This window comes from Clupea harengus, chromosome 10, assembly GCF_900700415.2.
Source record: "Clupea harengus chromosome 10, Ch_v2.0.2, whole genome shotgun sequence".
NCBI classification, from domain to species: Eukaryota; Metazoa; Chordata; class Actinopteri; order Clupeiformes; family Clupeidae; genus Clupea; species Clupea harengus.
The window spans coordinates 10,392,735-10,416,058 of record NC_045161.1 but is presented as its reverse complement, the minus strand read 5'-3'; the positions used below and the strand labels follow the sequence as shown (position 1 = coordinate 10,416,058).

The 23,324-nt window shown below is 43.0% G+C and overlaps 1 protein-coding gene across 1 annotated transcript; it reads right to left on the bottom strand.

Annotated features, from left to right (window-relative positions):
• Positions 1-626: 626 nt before the first annotated feature.
• Positions 627-21,810, bottom strand: ghrhrl (growth hormone releasing hormone receptor, like). Its single transcript, XM_042708979.1, has 13 exons — positions 21,793-21,810; positions 20,151-20,256; positions 14,939-15,046; positions 13,791-13,882; positions 11,602-11,699; positions 6,026-6,155; positions 5,599-5,752; positions 3,868-3,928; positions 3,593-3,662; positions 3,300-3,391; positions 1,530-1,699; positions 968-983; positions 627-630 (listed from the first exon to the last, which is right to left on the bottom strand). Exons 1-13 carry the CDS (start codon positions 21,808-21,810, stop codon positions 627-629), a joined length of 1,119 nt encoding a protein of 372 aa, XP_042564913.1.
• Between the last annotated feature and the right edge of the window lie 1,514 nt (positions 21,811-23,324).

The following is a 23,324-nucleotide window of genomic DNA, read 5'->3' as shown; positions in this document are numbered from 1 at the left end:
TTACGTCTCAAACATGTGTTGGACAGCAATAACAACATACAGCACCTGATACTAATCCATACCAATTAAAGATAGGAGTGAATTCATGTTTCATTATTTGTTGTTAATATATTACAAAGATTGGCATCTATCATGTAGTTTCAGCTTTTTGGAGCCCTAATTCTTCCCCTAGGCTTGAGTCGCGCCATTACATTGGGTGTTAAAAGGTCTCACCAATCTCTGCCGCAAGGCTTTTGAACCTTTGAACTCTACATTATGTCTTCCTGTGCTGTTGTGGTTTTTGAATAACATGTTTTTCAGTCTTTCCCCTAGTAGGCCTCCATGACGTCTGAGGTGGCTCAGTATTTATCCTAATGTTTTTATACTGCCACATCTGTAGTCTTCTGAGTCTTCTGTATTTGCTGTTTTATTGTGTGTTTGGCCTGTGTCCATTTATGCATTCAATATACTTTAATATATGGTAATGTATGTACCATATTAATTAGCATTAGTCATAAAATTGACTTGATTTGACTTTGCTGTGCAAGACATCTGTTAATTTTTAAACACTTCACAAACAAATTATACTTGATTTAACTTGATTTTGCATAATTATACTTCACCACACACCCAGAAATTATGCTTTGTCACCTGCACATGCACACACAAACACACACACAAACACACACACACAAAAGTACACACTTCCACAAACACTCCCATAGCTGCTGTGTTAAACTTCACCCTAGATGCTAATGACACCAGAGCCAGCATGAGTCTCATTATTCCATCCTTTTCTCCCTCCCTCTCTCTGTTTCTCTCTTTCTTCCCCCCTCCCCAGCCTCCTTTCATCCGTCTCCAAATGGTTTTTGAGGGGAATGCAACAGGATAAGCCTCTGGCACCCCTATAACTGGCAAGATCAGAGCCAGTTATAGCTGGGAGCATAACAACCAAAAAAGAGCTGCATAGCACACCACCCAATCCAACCCAGCACAACACTGCACTGCACAACACAACACAACACAACACAGCACAGCACAGCACAGCACAGCACAGCACAGCACAGCACAGCACAGCACAGGACAATACAGCACAGCACAGCACAGCACAGCACAGCACAGCACAACCCAACCCAACCCAGCGAAGCACAACACAACACAACACAGCACAGCACAGCACAGCACAGCACAGCACAGCACAGCACAGCACAACACAACAGTTGACAGAGCCAAATAGAATGCAGATTTTTGCATTTTGGAGTTGATCCTGATCACACAAACACACAAGTGAACAATAGAACAGAACCAGATAGAAGTGTTCAGACAGAACTGGTCAGAACAGCACATTCTGTCCCTGTGATAGAACAGCAGAACAGCAGAGCAGCCCAACACAGAGAGGCTCATCTTGGCCTCACATGCCCCAACAGAGCTCATCACCAGGCCCAGCAGGGCACAACACAGGAGAGAAATAAACAAAACAAAAACAAAACAAAACAAAACCACATGACACGACAGAACATGAAAGATCGTGAGAAAACGTGAGAGCTCACTGAGAAATGGGGATTGGAGGGGGGGGGGGGGGGGGGTTACCTGGAAAGAGCCAAGGCAGAGCTCGACGCACAGCCGCAGACTCATGTTGAAGTGATCCGGCAGGAAGTTGAACACCATATAGTGCGTCCCGAAGAGAGGGATAAGCAGCAGGGTGGACTTAGTCAGACGCCTGAAGCGGGGGAGGGAGGGGGACGGGCGTGACGGAGAGAGAGAAAGAGTCAATAGAACGACAGAAAGGAGAGAATAAATAAAAGGAGACATAATGAGCTGAGAGCTGCCCCCTTGGTGCCTTAAGTAGGCGGTGAACCTGAGATGAGGCTGGCAGCGTGAGTTAGGGGTCAGTGTATGAGTGCGTGAGGTCAGGGAACACATGTGAGAGGTGTTGCTAGAATGATACACTGCTAGAATAATTTTCATCCACCACACAAATCACATACGCTGGATGATAAGATCTTGCGCAGAGCAAGTTGTGGATTATGAGCATTTGAGAACAAGCTGTGGGCCACAAGCATATGGGAATAAGATGTGAACTCCCAAAGATGACATTTAGTAAGCGTGTGTGTTTGTGCGTCTGTGTGTGTGTGTGTGTGTGTGTGTGTGCATGTTTTGTTTCATGCAGTCTGTTCTGTGTTCGGTGAGCAGCTGTAGCTGCATATTCATGAGATATCTAATGTCTTTTCAGTGTGAAAACAAAGGGACTACCTGTCTTCATCACACACACACACACACACACACACACACACACACACACACACACACACACACACACACACACACACACACACACACACACACACACACACACACACACACACACACACACACACACACACAAGCAATAGCTCTTGATAAGCCCTATTTTCATGTCAGTGCTTATTGATTCACTGGACGTGACGGTAGGGTAAAGCATATATACAATCTAACGAACCACTCACAAGACAGATGGTCTGAGAGGCCACACACACACACAGAGACACACACACACACACACACACACACACACACACACACACACCGGTACACATGTGCAACCACTACAGAAGATATCCACATACACACCAAGACACAGAGGGGCAGATGTGTGAACGTTAGAGAGTGCAGCATCTACAATGACTTGGCCAGTCCGCAATGCACGCTGTGAATTTTCTGTTGAGTTGTACTAAACCTGCGGCTGATTGCATAATCAACATCTGTCACCGCCCTTGTATCATAATTTGCGGCACCCGCATTTGAACTGTGTCATTCAATTACGGGTGCAATTGAATGGAATCATGGAACCGCGGACCGGCGTTGAGAGGAATCAAATGTTTAGCGAAAAGGAAATAGATATACGTGATATCAAACAGAGAGATAATACTGGCCAATTCATCACCACCTAAAAAAAATACTATTCGTACAGCTGTGACAAACCAATTCAATAGTGTAGCAGGCATCTACACGTAGGGAAGTGGATAAAGTGAAAAAGCGATGACAAGACATAAAAAGGCAAACGACAGTAATGGTTGCTTTTAACATGTTCCAAATGAGTAGAACTGTTGCTTAGAATACTGAGTCCACCAATTATACATAAGTTCAAAAAGCGCAACATAGCCGGCAGAATACGGGTCTTGCCATGTGAAGTCTGTTCATGCAAACCTAAAACAGGCGCCAACATGTTAGTACATCTGCGAGAGGGAGTGACAAACACGAACACACACACACACACACACACACATACACACACACACACACACACACACGCATACACACATGCACACACGCACACAGACCGGTAGTGGGAGGAATTGTTGAAGTGGATGAGTCGTGGGTTCAGCTTCTGTACCAGGATCCTGATGATGTTCATGAAGAGCAGAAAATTCACCTGTGGAGAGATTCAATCACAAAGACTCTGTACGATAAGGTAAGTGTGTAAGAGGGGTAAGTGTGTGTGTTTGTGCATACTTGTGTATGCGGGCATGCTTGTGTGCACTCTCTGTGTGTGTGTGTATGTTTTTGTGTGTGTGTGTGTGTCAGCCTGCATATGCTTGTGTTTTCTTGCATACAATATGTGTGCCCCACTCACTCCTATGGAAACCACGATTGGTCCTTTGATGATCCACCAGTAGGGAGATTCCTCATTGATGTCCCAGCATCTGCAATGAAATTGTCACTATCAATCACATCTGGATGCATAAAAGGACCACACACACAGACACACACATACACACACATGCACACACACACACACATAGAGCCAAAAAGCTGACATTCTGTGGCTGATTCATCAAGGGACCAGTCAATGGCTGCTGGACTGATGAAGCCTCTGCTGATACATCTGCACTTCCCACTGATACTCACTCTGTGTTCTCAAAACCCAGCCTGGAGCCGATCCACAGCAGGATGAACACAAGCGGGACACCTGTGCAAAACACACACACAGAGAGATAGAGAGAGAGAGAGAGACAGAAAGAGAGAGAGAGAGGTAATGGAAGACATGAATGACAAGTGAAGGAAACATTAGTGAGTGAATGCTGAGAGGTGCCAACATAAGGTCCAGCCTGAGTGTCGCCTGCGAGGATATATTCTAATGCGTACCGACATGTGTAATTGGACGGATGCTCAGGCTGAGGCGAGTGAGGGGGATTGAGATGAGGTGTTAGATGAGCGCTTGAGGCAAAATTTCCGGGAATTGCTTTTCGTTGACGTTCTGCAAACTAACTCCAGCCTTCACCGTAGGCTGTCTTATGAAATGCGGTTCTTTGGCAAAGGATATCAGAAAACAACTCTAGTTAAGAGAAGTGCCTTTTGTGCGCACACCTGCACACACACACTTAAAGGGATGTTTATATTTTCTTTATCCTGCAGGTGGAAAACTCAAGCTGTGATGAAGTCAAACCAGCCTGCGGGAGATCAGAATGAAAAGCAGGGGCTTTTAACATAATGGAAGCATGCAGCACTCCAACCAAAAAGTGGTTTTAATAAATATTACAAATTAAGCGCTGGAAAGTGTTCAGGCAGCAAATCACACCCCCGCATGCTCTTTGAGATTTGCGCCATCCCAAAGGAGTTGCATTCAGAATCGCACAAAAACAAATGAACTCAAATGAAAGCTTTAAATGTGGTTGAATAAAATGACACAGTTCCAGGATGTTATTTCATTAAAGGATCAAAGATTTCTAATGATGTGTTCACAGTTGGGTAAAATTGGCAGCCATTTTGTTGTTTTTCTACCCATCCCCTTCCGAGACAATCTGATAATTGTTGAATTAATTGAACGGATAATGACCATGACAATGACTGGTTTGGAAGATTTGTAATGACATGTTGTCAGTTTAACAGAGCATGCAGGACACACCATGATAATCAAAATGATGAGCAAACAACTAAACATTTTTCAAAACTGGTGCCAAAGGACACAGTCTGTTGTTGGAATGCAGACCGTAGACATACACACCACCTATTTAACTTCATACCAATCAAGCATCGTCACTCCGACAACCCTTTCTGTAAGAACTAATGAATGCATGGTATCCTAAAACAAAAACATGAGACATAACTGCTGTTTTTGTAGGCAAACAAAGTGCCTACTGTATCTGGTTGAATAAAGTAAAGAAGACAGCTTATATAATGAGGTCAGTTCACCAGAGGAACATCCATATTCAGTTCCCTCCACATTTAAAACGTCTCTCATTTCAATCTCCATATGCAATTATAAACCATCAAATTTGCACATGTTTTAGTCAAAGTAGGTCTGAGACGAGTAGGAAGAGCTGGAGAAAGTAAGTGATAACACATCCTGCACATTTCTGCACCTGATGAGAGAAGATAGCAGCATCTAAGCTGGATAAGTTAGGAGCTGATGTTCCCATGAAGCAGTGTGTGCTACCACTGGACAGGAAATTAAGGCCCAGCATGTACACCTACTCACACACACACACACACACACACACACACACACACACACACACACACACACACACACACACACACACACACACACACTCACGTAAACACACGTAAACACAAACTCAAACAAGCATACACCTACATACACCAAACAAGCATGAGGTTTCGTGTGGGATGGCTCACCCCAACCCAGTAGGCTAAAGGCCCACAGGCACCGCCAGCTTGGAGGAACTGCCACAAGCAGGAGAGAGTTTATGTAGAGCGCCTCCACCAGGAGCCAGGAGAAATTACACATCACACAGTAGTGGCAGAAAACCACAGCTGCCTTACATGCTGCCTGCAGAGAGAGAGAAAGAGAGAGAGAGAGAGAGAGAGAGAGTGAGAGAGAAACACAGAGAGAGAGGGGGGAAGATAGAGGTAGATAGACAGAAAGGGAGAGAGAGAGAGAAAAATTACAACTTCAGGCTTGAAGATGAAGACAGCATGACTTGAGGGAATTGTTTGTGCCTCATGAGGTAATTGTTTGCTTTGTCTTAATTAAGTGTGCCATGGCTGTAAGGAGGAGAATGAAGCGACTAGATGACAGGTGTGCAGTCATTAGCGGACTCACTGTGGAAAGGGCGCAGTGGTCCATATCCTCACTGAACAGCGTGGCGTCTTTGATAAACACACCCACGGATTTTAGAATGAAGGTGAGAAACAGCTGAATGTGGATGTAGTTACGTGCACAGTGGAGCCTTCTGTCAAGGGTACACACACACACACACACACACACACACACACACACACACACACACACACACACACACACACACACACACACACACACACACACACACGAATACATTCAGCAATTAATGAAGGAGACTTTGCGTGTGGTTCCAGCTTCTTAATTTTAACATCCATATAAATTCACATGTTTTTTTCTAAATAAACAGCACGTTTTTGAATAGTTGTTGACATCCATAACGTCACAAATTGAGAATAAAGTTTATAAAAAAAACCTGGGTTACAAGAGACGGCAGTCAGGTGGATGAGTGGATGGGTGATGGGTTGTCTGTGTAATGATCCTGACACTGCCACAGTGCAGGTCAGCTCTGTGTCTTATCTGTGGAGAGGTGTGCTGACTGCTCAGGCCTTATCTTGCTTGAGGAGTAATGCTATCAGGCTATGAGCAGCCGGCTGGCAAGCTCCAGTGGAGAGGACCAGACTGATCTACACACGTAAGGAAAAGGTGAACTGAGAGACTGGCAACTTTAGATAAGAGGCTATGGTAACACGGGGACATCAAGGAATAGTGGACATTTCTGTATGCTCTGCATCCATATGCATATAAGCTGCGGCTGGATCTTGGGGTTTTGATGTCGTTTATGAAAAATGTGGCTGTGTGAAATATTTGCTTATCCTTGTGCTGAGAGGAAAAGAACTGTGTTGATGTGGTGTTATACATATGGAGTAGGTAGTTGTGAAAAACCAAGGGTTTTTGAAATGCACAAAAGCAAAGTCCTGTAATCCTCTGTCTGAGTCTGGGTAGACAAATGAAATGCCACATCAGTTGTCTTAATGCCATTCCCAGACAGCTGGAGCCAATTCTGCACCTCAGTCACATCAATAGAACAGAAATACCGCTGTGTGACAGACACCATCCAATCAAAAGTCTGTAAAATGGCCACAGAAAAAGCAGCTGTTCTACTTTGCAAATTACCAAGTCTCTGCCCACCTTTCTCTTAAGGTAGCTATAAATCACAATGTGGTACCCAGTGTAGATTGTCCCAGAAGACATTTACTAGGATTGACTGGATCTTTGACAGCAGGTGAGTTAGAGGATCCGCACAAGCTAGACAATGTCAGAGGGAGGGTGCTACCAACATGCCTATAGCTTATGTCAAACAGGGTTTGCCAGTTGCAATTACAGCCTGGAATATATAAAATCATTTCTGAAAGACACAAAAGAGGGGAGTAATGTCCGCATTGATGTTTACTATGAAAATAAGATATTTATGACTGAGGGCAACTTTACTGAACAGGAAGTTTACCCTGACCAAGTTTAACGTTTTGTTAAGTAGTAATGATGTTTAATGTTAAAGCCTAATTCTCTTTGTTTATTTTGAGATTTTTAGGGAATTTTTAGTTTAATTAAATCAATATTTCCATTTGACAAAGTGGCCGCCTTATTTTTTCAACAATCCTTTCACAATTCTTTTGAATGAACAATTCATTCCCTAAAAATCTCCCGAGATATTTAAAAAAAACTCCTGGTCCAATTGAACTCATCTTGGAGACTTGGCTCTCCATCTGACCAGCATAGCTACACTTTTGAACAAGTTTTCTACTGCAATACAGCTCTATTGCTTCTTTCTCTGGCTCCATTTCAGTTCAAAGAAGTGACATGAATTTCAACCATAATACAAAAAGAAAATAATGCATGAAGAGTTGTGTGCACACTAGAATCATAAACAAAGAGAATTAGGCTTTAACATTAAACATCATTACTACTTAACAAAACGTTAAACTTGGTCAGGGTAAACTTCCTGTTCAGTAAAGTTGCCCTCAGTCATAAAATATCTTATTTTCATAGTAAACATCAATGCGGACATTACTCCCCTGTTTTGTGTCTTTCAGAAATGATTTTATATATTCCAGGCTGTAATTGCAACTGGCAAACCCTGTTTGACATAAGCTATAGGTTAACAGGTTAACCAAAAACTACACTCTCCCTCTTGTTATCCATTGCACTTAGATCAAAGAAACAGTTGCTCTTTTAGCTTTTCTGTTTCCATGTTTACCACTTTCTTTTTTGCAGTAGGCCTACTTTAAAAAAAACTCCATTTCCATGAAGGAGGATTTATTCTATCTAGATCAGAACCTGATCAACATTTGCTACAGAATCATTCCCATTCTGTGACTTATCTGTACATTCAGGCTCGGCATTGTCCACTATGTTTCCCCCAGACGATGATTCTGCCACCATTCTTCTCCAGTCTCGGCAGACTGCTCCTCTCCCACATTGCCATTAGGCCTACCGCCTTCATTATGTCTATATCCAATTTCCCCCTTTTTCTTCGGGACAAGCATATACGAGGTGTCCCGTTTGGCCCAACCAAAATAACTTCATTACACCTCTTGTTGCATAGACAACATAATTAAAGTTGTCGACATTCACGTTTAGTATCAAATCCAAATAATCATATACACCACTATTCATTATCTTAATCAGATAATTTGCATAATCAACCATTCTCAAAAACAGAACAATTGCATTATTCATGTCTGCTGCTGACAGACTGTTGTCATGCCCTAGGTCTACAACTTCTCCTGTAGCCAAACCTACAATCTACGCTGGAAGTCAATGCTGTGATATAAAAAAAACTGTCCATACCTGGGACAGTCATACTCGGGGCCGGTGTGCCTGGTCACGGGACAGAATTATTTCCTTGGGCCCCCGCTCCACCCCAATTAAGGTAAAAAAACACGTTTTACAGCAGGCTTCATGCTTTATTGTAGTATCAATCTGACCCTCGTTCAAAAATGTTCAAAATACAGACTTGTATGTAAGGGATAATGTTTAGTCCGTTATCGAAAAATAAATCCCTTCAGGATGATACAAGACCAAGTCCTGTTCACCCTGTTGGGATTTTTTGTAAATGTTTTGTACAAGAACCTTACATGCAGTAGTTACTTGCCAAAGTTATTTTTCCAAAATGTCTCTTTTTAATGATTTTGTTGCCAAAAAATTGTTCTTCACACAATTAGAACTTCAAGACTTCAATGACTTCAAGTTGCAATTAACTCCTATTATGTTAAGCGAACGGACTACTTGCGGAATGATATGAACTATATGAATCAGAAGCACGAAACCTGTTGCCAATGGCAGCAGTCATTCTTTTTTTTTTTATATTTGTCTAAATATTCCACCAATGCAATATATCAATCATATCACCAATCCAACTCTCCTTAAAGCTCTAAAGACAGAAAAACATTAAGTTTAAGGATAGAAATGATAGAAAAGTAGAAACATAGATAAATAGAACACTCGTTCCTCACTCACTCTCAGCGGTCTGGCTCTGCCCACTCACTCAGTACATGCACAGAGAGAGAGAGTGCACGCAAAATACACTACATCTAAAGCCAGTTTCCTTCAGTGAAAGTGCATTAGACAGACTGTAAGTGTTTTACACAGTGCGCAGGTTGGTGTAGGACTTCAGGTCTAACAAAAGCAGTCAGGATTCTGATGTAATTTGATCCTCATGATCCAGCTGCCTTAGTCAGATCATAAAAAATTAAAAAATACATAATTTAATCAGGACACTTAAAGATCATCACATCACCAGCGGAGGACACATTTAGACTGAATTTGCACGTCACTCCACTCTGGCTCAGAATGTACTCCGGTTGGAAATGAGTCACAGATGTTCCTGTGGCAAGGTAGGAGAGTGGCATGCAATGTCAGCATAACTCCTGTGTGCGCATTTGGGCTGGAGCAGGTAACTATGTTACAAGGCTCTTTAAGCACCGCGGTCAGTGGCCTATTAACACTGAGCACTGCTGGGCCAACAAAACCCACCTGTAGTAGAGGACTTACTTCAAGCTACAGCAGCTGCTATTGTCCATCTGGACCAAGGCAGCCCCAGAAGCTTATGAAGGACTCGGGGGGAACAAAGGCATACATGCACAGGCATGCTTTTTTGCTGTGCCGGGGCTCCAGACTATGGAGAGGAGGCAAGACTGCTGCTGCTTTTCTGAGACTCTGCCATCCCACTCTGCACATCAGGCTTTAGGCACATCATTGGGCTGCTGTATCAGAGAATGACCCAGCACCTCCGGCTGACCTTCACCATGAGACCTGGCCATGGGCCCTTAGCAATCGATATCAATTCCTATTTTTGTCAGTTTGTCTTGGTGTGCATGATACCACAGCCCTGTGTGACATTTAAACTTATGATACTTCTACCATGGATTACAAAGGTCAAGGTAATTTCAAAACCAGTGTACTTCCTCAACACTATTACTGTAAACACGTATATGTCTTTAGTAAGACTTAAGTTTATCCTTTTATATCTTGGATATATAACATATTGGTGATCCTTTAATCCCCAGTCTTTTCTCTTGAGGGTTGTTAGCTTATAAAAAAAGAAAAGGTAATAAAGAAAAGACCTAGCTGTGTCATAGGTTTAATGTCATCTCGTTGAGTACACACAACACCCATCTGCCCCCGTCTCCTTCTCTTAGCTCTGCCTCTCTCCATCCCAGTCAGTTATGGAATCAATGCCTCTTTTAATCAATTTGCCAATTTGAGGGTTGCCGGCAGTTGATGGTCCATGGCAATTGATTGTCCATTCAGAGGAACCTTCAGATGATTTGATTACAGAGGACAAAACGCCTAGGTGCATTTGTACACTTGTCTGTGTGTGTGTGAGTGTGTGTGAGTGTGTGTGTGTGTGTGAGTGTGTGTGTGTGTGTGTGTGTGTGTGTGTGAGAGTGTGTGTGTGTGTGTGTGTGTGTGTGTGTGTGTGTGTGTGTGTGTGTGTGTGTGTGTGTGTGTGTGTGTGTGTTTGTGCCTCTGGTGTTATTTGCTGTTCCTTTCACCCAAGTATTGAGTACACACCTGCACTAACACACAAACAACAACCCTAACCCACAAACACAGGCTCACATTGGCCTCACACAACAACTGATTCCTTTGTTGTGCACTTAAAACACAGATCACAAACCTCATATACTCATATGGTCACAGTAACTTCAGATTAAAAAGAACATATCAAATCCACAATAGGGAAGCTGTGGTGCAAGTGGTAGCACCCCCTAATCTAAAGTCTAAATCATGGCAATTTCCCTATCTCTCTCACTCATTTTCTGTCTCTCTACAACATCCTATTTAAATAAGCCCACAAAATACACTTAACATAATCCAAGACGTGAATTTAAATCTACAGTCAAATCTAATTTATACAAAAATACCTTCCAAAGGGGCGACGGATAAAGGGGACTATTATGATTAGTTTGTCTCGATGGCATGCCTTGAACCATGAATGTGCATGCAACTGCTTCAATTATGTGGTACATGCACTTGTACTCCTAATTAGTTAGTAAAAAATGGCCTGTGAGGCAATGATTGATTAGCGGTGTTATAGGAGCTCTTTAGCGGCTAATTACTGAGAGGAAGTGGAGGGGGTGTCGTGCGTTTACCTGAACAGCAGCAGAATTACTACGGCAATGGAGAGAGAAACCAGCGACGCACCGTAACCGATAGAGTAGATCAGCTTCACAGTGGCAAAGTATGACTCCTGGAATAACACGTTCAAAACATTTAGAATCACATAAGAGGACTTTGAAATACATAAGCAATGGTTGCCATCAAAACATGCAATATAGGCCTATTGTGTTTTGTAAAAAAAAACATAGCTTTGACTTAAATGTGGCAGTTTTCTCAGACCCGTATTAAACATTCAGCAACTAACATCCCGACTCGATTCAGTTCCTAAGGTGGACATAAACTGACCCTGCATGAGCATCCATTTACAGTATTAAAAGCACTGCACATCTCTGAATAAAACAAGAAAAAAAACCTTATGACCTGAAACCTGAATGTAAAAGTAAGCTGTGTTATATATGTGTTGTACATTTGATGAATGGCCATAGGTCATTACACTTGTGGTAGGCAGGACCAATGAGGACTAAACTGAGATACAATTTCTTTCTTTGCATTCAGTCTTCAAAGTAATTATCGGTTTGTTTAATTGATTCAATCTTCTATGCTCCTACTGTGAATAATTCGCTCCCAACTAGCAGACCTCAGTGTAGCAATTAATTACATGCAGCCTCAGGGAAGCTTTAGGCTTCTTCAAACAGCTTCAAAACAATTAGCAGCAACAAACAAACTAAACTTAGATCCAATTAGCCGTCCCAGTTGACCACCAATTGAAATGCTGTGCAACAGGCCTGCACATCTTGCACTGTGCACTGATGAGAATGAATGTTGCCAGTTAAGTATTGCAGATTTCGGGGTGGAGGCACTTGCATAATCCTGAATTAAGTCTTTTATGTTATTACAACATTCAGAGATCTCCAAAGCCACTAGTTGCAGTGCCATTATGTCACTAGAAGATTCAGAGACCTCCAACCTTCACCAATGAAAAAAGCACAGCTGCAGTGTGGAGCTCCTGTGACCCAAACAGAGGCTGACGCCACTAGCAGACCAAATGTGATGCACTCAACACAAGCAGGACATACTTTTCATACCCGTCTTTCGAAAGAACATGAAAAATGCAAAAACAATTTACATGAAATTTACATATCTTCCCCAGCAGCCTCTGTGCCACTCTTGGCCTCTGAGCTCGGAGGCAGGGGCGATGTGGCAGAACGGAACCCCATCCCACCCCCACCCCCCCTCAGATCCTATGACAACTGTCACCGGCAGTTAAAGTGAACAGCATATTCAGCTATTTCCTGTTTCAGGCGTTCTGTGCTGTGAGCCTCAACGTTACCCCGGTTACATGGGTCCTGCTGTGTTGGGTTTCAGCTTTACTATGATTGGCTGAGATGTAGCAAAGTGCTTAATTGCTTTAAAGATTCATAACAGGGGGCAACATACAGCCCTTTCAGGAGCTCTGGTTAGTGAACCCCCTAAAGACTCCATTAAAGCTCTATTCCTGTCCTATAAGCATCGCAACCAATCTATGTGGGATGCTTTTAGGGGCTCCTTGATGATTTCTAGAAATGTCCATGCTCTACATCAGACCACAAACCTTGTAGTCCTTGTAGCATTTTTTCCACTAGTTTCAACTGCTCTGATTGTCTTTGGAGCGTAAAAGTGCATTGGGTTTTAGCATGTATTTATCACCCTATTATAATGTGTATCTGTAATTAGCAGTAATTTTTATTTACTTCACTTGGGTAGTTTGAGCTGAGTGGCCACTGCCTTTTCTCTGCATCGGCTCAGTGCAATGCTGGTCTTTTGCTGAAAGCCACAAAGCAGCTCCAATGGAGCAGTTGGGGGTTAAGTGCCTTCCTTAAGGGCACACAGTGGAGGTTAATGAGGCAGGGAGGCTGCCTGCCACCTCAACCTCAGTTGGGCGAGAGTAGGACCGGTGACTGTTCAATCATTTGGCCCATGCCACTATGGTTTCATGTATCGCATTATTTCCTTCCCACTTTCCAGTCCCCCTAACCCCCTTCTCATCCTTCTGTCTACGTACCTGTAACAAGAGATTTGGGGTTCTTTAAAATGCCTTGAGACAGTCTTGTTACATAAATAAATGAAACTGAACTGAAATCGAATGATATGATGCTGAATGGCACGACTGAGCATCAGCTGAGAGTACCAACTGACACCAAACTGAAGGGAAACAGGAGGAGGTCGGTACATCACTGCTCACCTCAGGTATGTCGTCCTCCACAATGCAGGCCACGTGGTACGGGGGGAAAGCGTGCGACCAGCCGCTGCTCGTGCAGTTTCGGCTCACCATGCCTACAGAGGCCAGAGGTCAGAGAGGCGGCAGTCACAGGACAGTTCTTTCACTTCTCCTCACCCAGTCCTCTGCATGCAGTCACTCACACCCACTTCCATATACAGTATATATATATATATCCCCAGTCGTGTCACCTTAGACACAGAGCTGTGCTCAGTTTTTAGGGTGAAAGCCTGCATTTGCTCTCCTTTTTGTTCTCTATGTATCTCTTCCTTTCTGCATTTCAACCCTTTTCATCACATATCAAAGGCAGCAAATGGACCACATGCGCTCCCGTTTGCATCACGGCGGTTGCTATGGATTTGATGATTTTTATGCAGCTGGTCTCAGTCACCTGAACCTCTGATGGAGTGCACAATAGAAAATCCTAGGGAAGGCGAGAGACAAAAATCTCTGCTTTTGTTCTTTGCGCTCTTTTCCTTCACCCTTTGTTGTATATGAGCCATGTTAATTAGTACCTCATTTACACAAGAAGCACATTAATTTGTTGGTTATTTTCTGAGAACATCATTCATCTCGTTAATTAATGTGACACAGACCATTCTAGGATGCAATTCCTATTCTCATAGTTTCATGTGTCACTGACTGCCCTCTGTACTTAAAAATACTTAAACAATGGAGATATCCCAACCTTTGAATTTACAAGCAGAGACAGGAAATCTGAGAATGGTAATGCTGATCTCAGTTGTAAAAATTATTACATTTAATGCCAGTGCCACCTCTTTTTTTACAGACATTCACAGAGTTGATCATTCAGAGCTTGTGTTTGTAATTAATCTGTACATTTATGATCTTTATATATTGAGCAACTGCCATCACTCATCACCTCCTTTCTCCTAATTGTTTTGCATTTCTTCTTACCTTTAAACGATATTTTGCTGTGAAACGTCTGTAGACACTAACTGTACATGCACCAGTGTATGCCATTCTTACACACAATGATACACATACACACACACACAACATTTTCTTTTCCCATTATTCAATACGTTCAATACGTTCAATGAATCCTTAAAAAGGTGTTGTAAACTCTACAGTGACTGTAAACAGCCCACCTGTGCTGTTTTTGAAGAAAGAGAAAACCGCCGGGCAGGGTGACTGGACCGTCTCTCCAACCATGGTTCCCTCCCAACACATCACACTGTCCCACTCCGGTAGACAGCCTTTACAGCCAGAGAGAGGAAGTGAGAGAGAGAGGGAATAAAAGAGAGAGAGAGAGAGAAAAACAGAGGGGCAAAAGAGGAGAAAATACACGGAGACACGGGGGGGGGGGGCAGAAAGGAAGAGAGAGAGAGAGAGAGAGAGAGAGAAATGTCATGACAACAGACTGGCAGGTTGTCAAGAGGAAATACATACAGAGACCAAAAAAATAGAGAGCAGAAGATTGAATGGTGACACTATATTTATTCAGTATGATAAAGCAAGTAATCAGTCATCCTGTTATCAGTGAGGTGAGATATTTCCGTCTCTGAAAAGGCCTGTCATTACTGGCTCCTGCAGCCAACCTCCTCTTCTGGAGAAATCACACACACCCTCAAACGCACGAAAATAAAGAGAGAGGGCCGAGAGAGAGAGAGAGAGAGAGAGGGCCGAGAGAGAGAGAGAGAGAGAGAGAGAGAGAGAGAGAGAGAGAGAGAGAGAGAGAGAGAGAGAGAGAGAGAGTGTGTGTGAGGTCCCATGAGATGCGCTGGTGAGACTGCTCTGTCTGCTTCTTTTACAATACTTCATTATCTCTGTTATGAGCATTTAGGGAAAAAGCATTAACATCATTAACAAAGATTTAAGCAGTGCAACCTTGGGTTTCAGGCTTGATGTTTCCTATTCATTGTCTAATATCATACAATAATAGGCCACAGGTCCCAGAACAGTATAACAGAGACATCTGACAAGACTTTTCTGAACTGTCATATCAGTTTAGTTTGTATAATGTTGGGCAAGAACTGAGGCAAATATGTCTGACTAATTTCAATTTATTTGTCTTTCCTGATTAGCCATGAACATGCATGAGTTGGCCACTGTTGGTATGTCTATACAGAGAACAACAATTTCAACAAAGAAGTGAAACCGATCTGTGAAACCAATACACAAAATGACACAAAATGACACTTAATGTACATTATACACACCCATTCTTTCAAACATGCGTTGCAGCCCTCCCTCTCTGTCACATAAACATGTATGTCTTACAAAGCTGGGTTACCAATTAGTAACAGTTGGATACAGAATGTATATGTAATATTAAGCCAATGTTATCGCTGTAAGAATTCATGGAGACATTTAGTAGGATTACATAAATGCTTTATTCATACTGTAATTGCCCAAACTGTGACAAAAAGTAATTGCTCCTAAAAGCAACTCATCTTAGTTTCAATGCCAGGTCAGGTCTGAACAGAAAAGGGGAAAAGCACTTGGATTTCTCAGAGGACTTGATCCGCTCCTTTTTATGACTTTATGACTCACAAATACTTTTTCCATCTAATTAAAGGGGACTGAGCCATCTCTCCGTCATGCACACTTCGCAGAGATGGGCAGTATTTCAATTACTTGTATTTGAAATACATATTTCAACTGCTTTGAGTATTTTGTAATTTGTATTTGATAGGGCCGATACAAAATCTAACGTAATTTGTATCAAAATACTTTAGAGTAGAGTAATTTTGTATTTAAAATACTCAAAATACTTTCTCCATTGTTAAGGCAGAAGGAGATTTTTTTTCTGTCAGATTCTACCACTAGACCATCTGATCTGCCTCTGAATGTCATTGTCGAATCAGGCAACAGTCAGGCAAAAGTGGTGCTTCAAATGACCCCGCCCCTTTTTGGGGCAAAATGGAAATCGCCCAGATCTCTCTCATTGACTCTCACGTTAAATCCATTTTTTTTCACAAAACAGGGCTGTGCTCGAAAACTTAGATAGCTGTCTTGATCCTTGTCAATTTATCTTCATTAGTACGCCGACTTAAAGGAGGTTCTTTCGAAGAGAGAATCGAGTTGTTGCACCGAACGTTAGCCATCTTGACAGAATGTGGCTGTGGCTATTACGGCACACTTTACGAAGTACTCTGCAATACAGTGCACTTACATTTGTAGTTTGTTCTGTCGCTGATTAGTGTTGTCTCAAATGGAACACTGAGAGACACAAATGTGGGAGCCTTTAACCCGTAAATCTGTGCTCCGGCCAACTGGAAATTTGAAAGTTAAAAGTTACAGAGAAATAGACACTGTACTATCAGATAACACAGTTATTGTAACCAGCAATAATGATTGAAGTGATTTGCGAAGCGTCAGTCAGCCAACTTTCCAAACTGAAAAGCTTCGAAAGGGCTCCTCCTCTTCCGCTACGTAGCCAAGATGGCGCCCGTTTAGAGTGAGTAGTGTCCATTATTTCACACTGCATTTTTTGACCGTTTGCAGTGCGCCATCCAGGTACTTTCAGTGCCCTGAATTCTGCTGGTTCTGTCAGTGTGAACGCCCTAAGCACTGAAAGTCAGTGTTTGAAGTGTGCAAGTGTGCGGTGATAGACACGGCCTGTGACTTGATCAAAGCCGTATGACGTCCTTATACACAATTACGTATGACAAAAGCATGGTGGGGCGAGCCCTCCCGGAAGCCATAGAGATTGCATTGAGATCCCTGTTTTGTGAAAACATGAGTCACACAGCTGCTGCCTGCAAATATATATATATATACATAATCAATCAAGTTGTTGTCTTTTAATAGCTTTGCTTAGTTACACTGATATTCTGTGACTGTTTTTCTATTTGTGGGGTTCCCCAGAGCTTTGTGTACATTATATAGCCCAAACCTGAATGCTCTGCTATACCCAGTGCCGCTGCTAGCCATGTTGGTGCCCTAAGCATAACTCCTTTATGATGCCCCATGCCATTTTATTCAAACGAAAAAGGAAAATCTACTTTGTAAACACAGTTTACAAACCTCCCCCTAAAACATCTTTTTGTGACAAAACTATTGGGAGTAGAGAGCTTATATTTGGGACTATACCTATTAAGAAGTGTATGAAGAACCTTGAATTTTTTCAGCCAAATCTGAGACGGTCGAGTGGGGAAATGTCCTTAAATTGGTACGTTTGGCGTGGAATGACTCATATTTGAGTGTGCCAACATTAGCAATAACGTCAGCTAGTTTGAGGTGTATGCATAGGCTAACCATTAAATTAGCAGCACATTTCTCGTATTTAACAATGATTAAACATGGACTTACCTGAAAGTGATGCACATGCATCATCTAGCAGTTTCAGACTCCTGTTGTCTTTTTGAGGCCATTTTCGAAAAGTTCACCTAGCCTACTGTCAAAGTTCGTCATGCCACTGAGATAGGAAAGGGCACCAGCGGCGAGCTTGGGAAGTTGAGGGTGTATATGGGTTGGGTTTTTTTTGGGGGGGGGGGCACCATCGTAACTTTTTTTGAGCAATTAAATATATCTCTTGTTCTGCCTGTTTTGTGATATACATGCCTAAAAGATGCCTAATATTTCTATACTGAAATAATATCGGATTATAATTATTATAACTATGATGATTTTTCAGTTGCCTATTTTTTGGTGCCCCCTCAGGACTTGGTGCCCTACGCACAGCGCGTAGTGCGCGTTATGGGAGCGGCGGCACTGGCTCTACCAAACTGTGAGAAAACGGAAAATCCAGAAAAAGTATTTCCTATATTTTAAATACAAAATACATGTATTGTATTTTGTTACATTTTCTGGCACCAGTATTTTGTATTTTATTTTGATACATTTATTTGAGGGGTATTTTGTATTTTGTATCAAAATACATTTTGATGTATTTTTGCCCATCTCTGACACTTCGGAGGCAGCCCAGTCTTTGACCTGGTCATGGCCGAGACACGGTGTGCCACTGTGATCACTAAATGGGGGGTCAGAGGGACATCTCGGCTTGAATCATAATTAAGTGGTTTTTTTTTCCAAAGGGTGGCGGAGAACAGTGACATCTTGCACTGCATAACCATCACAAAGTCGTGCACTCCTGCTCCTATTGCAAGTATAACTTCAGCCACTGCATCACTGAAAACAGGGTGACTGATTACTCGCTTTGTGATTACTTGCATACTGAAGAAGTATAGTGTCACCATTCAATCTTCCGCTCTTTCTTTCTTTTTTTTTTGTGGGGCTGAGGGGGCCGTATGCTGAAAATGAAATTGAAAATGAGACTCACACTCACAGACGGTGGCTAGGGGAGGTGGGCCATCCATTTAATTACGTAGAGAACTCCCAAACGGTTTTACTTTCCATAAAATCGGTAATTTTGTCAATATTAACACCAACATTGATGTGTTTCATCACAGTACAGTCATACCTACACATTTAGTTAACATTTAGTACCTACCTGTCAATCATTGAGTCTGGGCTCATAAATCACTTGGGTCAACCCTAAAGTTGAGGACAGGGATGGAAATATATAACACTCAACTGAACAACAGACTGTCTTAGCTGCTTATCTCCTTGGCTAGTTTACTCATGTGAGGTGTGAGGTGTTTGTGCTGATGCTGGCCCTCTGTACAGCAATAAAACCTTAATTATGCATTTTTAATCTCACTCATGGGTTTGTTACTGCATGCGCTACTCAATCCCCCCCCCCCCCCCAAGCTCTCAGACCTCATCAATCATTGTCTATCTCTTCCTTTTCACTTGCCCATACCCCAGACTCTTGAACCCTGAGCACTGCCTTAGACCTGGTGAGTCCTGTCACACTTACTGGCCTGGGACCTGATGTGCTTCATGACCAGTTCAGCTGTCAGCTGGATAGAAAATTGGATTCTTTTTTTGGTTTCCCTTTCTTTCCTGCTAAGCACTTCTTCTCCCTCTTTCAATCTTCCCTCCCTCCATATACTTCTCCTACTCCTCTGTGCCTTCAAAACACTTTTCTAATCTCTTTTTGGGCCCTACTGTGGGCTCCCCCTGAGCAGGCTGCTTGTCATGCTTTCCTCCTCAGTGGGGAGTTCTTTCTCCTTGTCACTCACTCCTCAGGCTCGCTCTGGGGAGCAGGGGGGGGGGGGGGCAGGGGGGGGGGGGGGGGATTATGAGGCTGTTCATGTGAAGTGGTGTTATGGCTCAACTCCTGGCTCTATGGCTGTAGTAAGTAAAAAAATCATTCTGAAACGGAATTTAATAGGTAAACCTGTGAGTGTGTGAGTGTGTGAGTGTGTGTGTGTGTGTGTGTGTGTGTGTGTGTGTGTGTGTGTGTGTGTGTGTGTGTGTGTGAGTGTGTGTGTGTGTGCTGGAGAGACAGACCTGTAGATGAGGTGTTCCCATACTCTTCAATCTGTCTGAGGCAGCGCCTCTCCTCCTGCTCCAGCTGGTAGATGTATTCACACTCAGGGTGCAGCCCTGCAGACACCTGCAGAGGAGACACGAGAGAGAGAGAGAGAGAGAGAGAAACCGTAAGCAAGAGAAAGTAGAAGCACTGAGAGAGGCTGAAAGAGTGAGAGAAATAGATACATAAATACAGGAATGAAACTGACAGCTTAAGTGAGTGGGACAGATATGGAGAGAGGGAGCGAGAGATAGACGAGGAAGATGACGAGACAGGGAGAAATGGGGAGCATTCAGCAGACCCAGTGAGAAAGAGAGAGTGATCGTGACAGTAAAGTAGACAGCGCGGGCGAACGGGGAGGAGAAAGCATGACACAGCAAAACATGATTTCCCTTGCGGAGACCAGAAGAGCAGACAGCGAGAGACAGTGTGCAAACACGTGTCATCTTGCCGTGATCCACTCTCCGACTCGCTGGAGCAGATAGTCAGACCTGCTCAGTTCCCCTCTCAGAGTCCCTGCCTCTGTCCCCTCACCTGCCCTGGAGATGTGACTCCCTCACCGAGGTGATCTCGACACGCACTCACACACTAGTGACACACTAGTGACACACTCAGTCAGGGGCAGCTCAGGCGGAAGAGCCCCTGTTGATGGAGTGGACCCTCTGAGCCAAGGGGCTCATCTGTCTCTATTAGCTGTGCTGTCTGTGGAAGTGGAGTGTGTGTGTGTGTGTGTGTGTGTGTGTGTGTGTGTGTGTGTGTGTGTGTGTGTGTGTCCGGGCAGACAGAAACATATTTTGTTAAAGATTGGCTTCATTCTTATTTGCTTGGTTGGCGCCTCAGGGGGAAATTGCTGGTCATTTTGAAAGGCAACAGGAAATATAACATATATCCTTCTGACAATGAGTTGTGCTTTGATTTGAGAAAATGGACGGTTAGATTTTTCAAAATGTTATGTTTTATGTCACTTCTCCTTCCTCCATCCACCCCAGTCAGTCAGTCAGTCTGTCTGTCTGTCTGTCTGTCTGTCTGTCTGATTGATAGATGGCCTACCTTCTCTTACTGAATGTCTTTCTGTTTATGTCATCCAACCACCCACCTACATACCATCACCACCACCTCTATTGCAACTCCAGCCTCCCCACAGAGGGACGGGTCCGTGAGGTTGAATAGTAAGTATAGTAAACAATAACAACAATTCCATGGGGACATGTAAATATGGAATAAAGTGAGCTCTTCTGAAAATGGGAGAGAGCAAAGCAGGGAGGAAATAAATGGCCACGGCAAGACAACGAAAAGATGAAAGATGAATGTAAATACTGGAAGCAATTATCAGCCTTGTGGAAACATACAGGATGTTTTCATCCAGGATGGTGGAAGAGAAGAATGAGAGGCAGAAAGTGTGTGAATGGGAGAAAGAGAGATAGAGAGAGAGAGAGAGAGAGAGAGAGAGAGAAAGAGTGAGTAAGAGAGAGGGAGAGAGAGAGAGAGAGAGAGGGAAAGATGAATGCTGTGGATTATGGGTTAACGCCTGATGTAGATGAAAGCCAAGCTAATGGAGGGCTGGCTAATCACTGGTGATTACTGTGATTTCAGAGGAGACATGAAAAATGCTTTGTTTACTTGCACCCATTTGCCCATCATGTATGTTTCTACCAGTTCAGATCTTTTCTCTTCTTTTCACCAAAGTATTAGTATTTTGGCATCAGAGAGCCCCTTCCTTTATTGGTATCTTGGGGTGAATGAGTAAGTGGAGCATGGGGGTTCAAGCTCTGAGGTTGATTCAAATATCTGGAGAGTGACTACCTTTCCCCACGCTGGCTAACTGATGATGATGATGCAAAAAAGGGATACAAATTAAATTAATTCATTCTTAATTTCAAATCCCACCAAGGAAAACAAAAAGGAATCATGGATGGATGTTTGTTTGTTTTTGTGTGCGTGTGAGTGTGTGCGTGTGCATGTGTTTATATGCCATGTATATGTATGTGTGTGTGTGCGTCTGTTTGTGTGTGCGTGCTCGTGTGTGTGTATGTGTGTGTGTGTGTGTGTGTGTGTGTGTGTGTGTGTGTGTGTCTATGACCAGCAGAAAGAAAAAGACATCGAAGAAGGTGAAAAAGTGAGAGAAGGCAAAAGAAAGGAGGAATGAAAAAGAGGAGAGAGAGGGATTACAGGATAGTCAACTCCCCTGAGTCCGGAGCTCTCTGGAGACCTCCTCTGCTTCTCACACTTGAATGCAGTTCATTAAACATTAGACAATCAGTATTCAGGCTGCACACTGCATTCAAGACACATATTCAGGGTGCAACCGAGAGACATAGCCAGTAAAAGAGGGAAAGAGGGCGAGAGAAAAAGTGTGAGTGAGAGAGAGAGAGAGAGAGAGAGAGAGAGAGAGCTCCAGATTTTGTTCCATCAAAAGCAACTCCCATCTCCGCAAAGCGTCAAATGAGAGAGTGGGAGGGAGGGAGAGAGAAAGACAGGGAGAGATAAACAGAGAGATCGAGAAAAAAGAAAAAGAAAGAGAGCATCTGAGTAAGTCCCTTGAAAGGCAGCTCCGATCGCCCACAGTGAAGTGCAGTTTCGGCCAGGTTCATTTGAGTTGCTTCAGAGGAAAAGATAAATGATAAGAGGAAGTACTTCAAAATAAATTTATAGGAAATGGCTTTAGCTGAAAGTGCCAAGGCCCAAGGGGTCAGGCGGCATGGGGAGCAAAAACGCTCACTCTCAGGATTATAAAATGGCCACCAGAACTCCTGTAAAAATCCGATTGGGTGTTAAAAGCCTGCCTGCTGAAGGATTAGCCACACTGGAGGACCATAGAGCATGCAGTTAGCATGCAACCTTTCCAGCAAATACAAGAGGTCTATGGGGATCTTTTCATAAAACGGAAAGGTTTAAAAAAAAAAAAAAAAAAAAAAAAACTTTTCAGTCCAGTCATGTTGGGTTTAGATCAAATCTTTTTCAAAGAGAACGCCTTTGAGTTGTTGCAGAAATTGTTATCAGTGATTAACATTGATCCTGACTGACACAGCTTTGCTTTGCATACCCTGTGCTCTAAACCTTTCTGGGAAACTACGGGCAAAGTTTATCGGTGCATTTGATTATGTGGATGGTATGTATTGAATTTGGACTGAACTAAAAAAGAATGAAATACA

What these genes read in the sequence shown, in the direction of transcription:
- ghrhrl (XM_042708979.1), bottom strand. An exon ending in GTAATTCTGCTGCTGTTCAG is followed by an intron (nt 6,156 to 11,601) that starts GTAAACGCACGA and finishes TACCCTTGACAG; the next exon opens with AAGGCTCCACTGTGCACGTA. An exon ending in AACAATTCCTCCCACTACCG is followed by an intron (nt 1,700 to 3,299) that starts GTCTGTGTGCGT and finishes CCCCCGCTTCAG; the next exon opens with GCGTCTGACTAAGTCCACCC.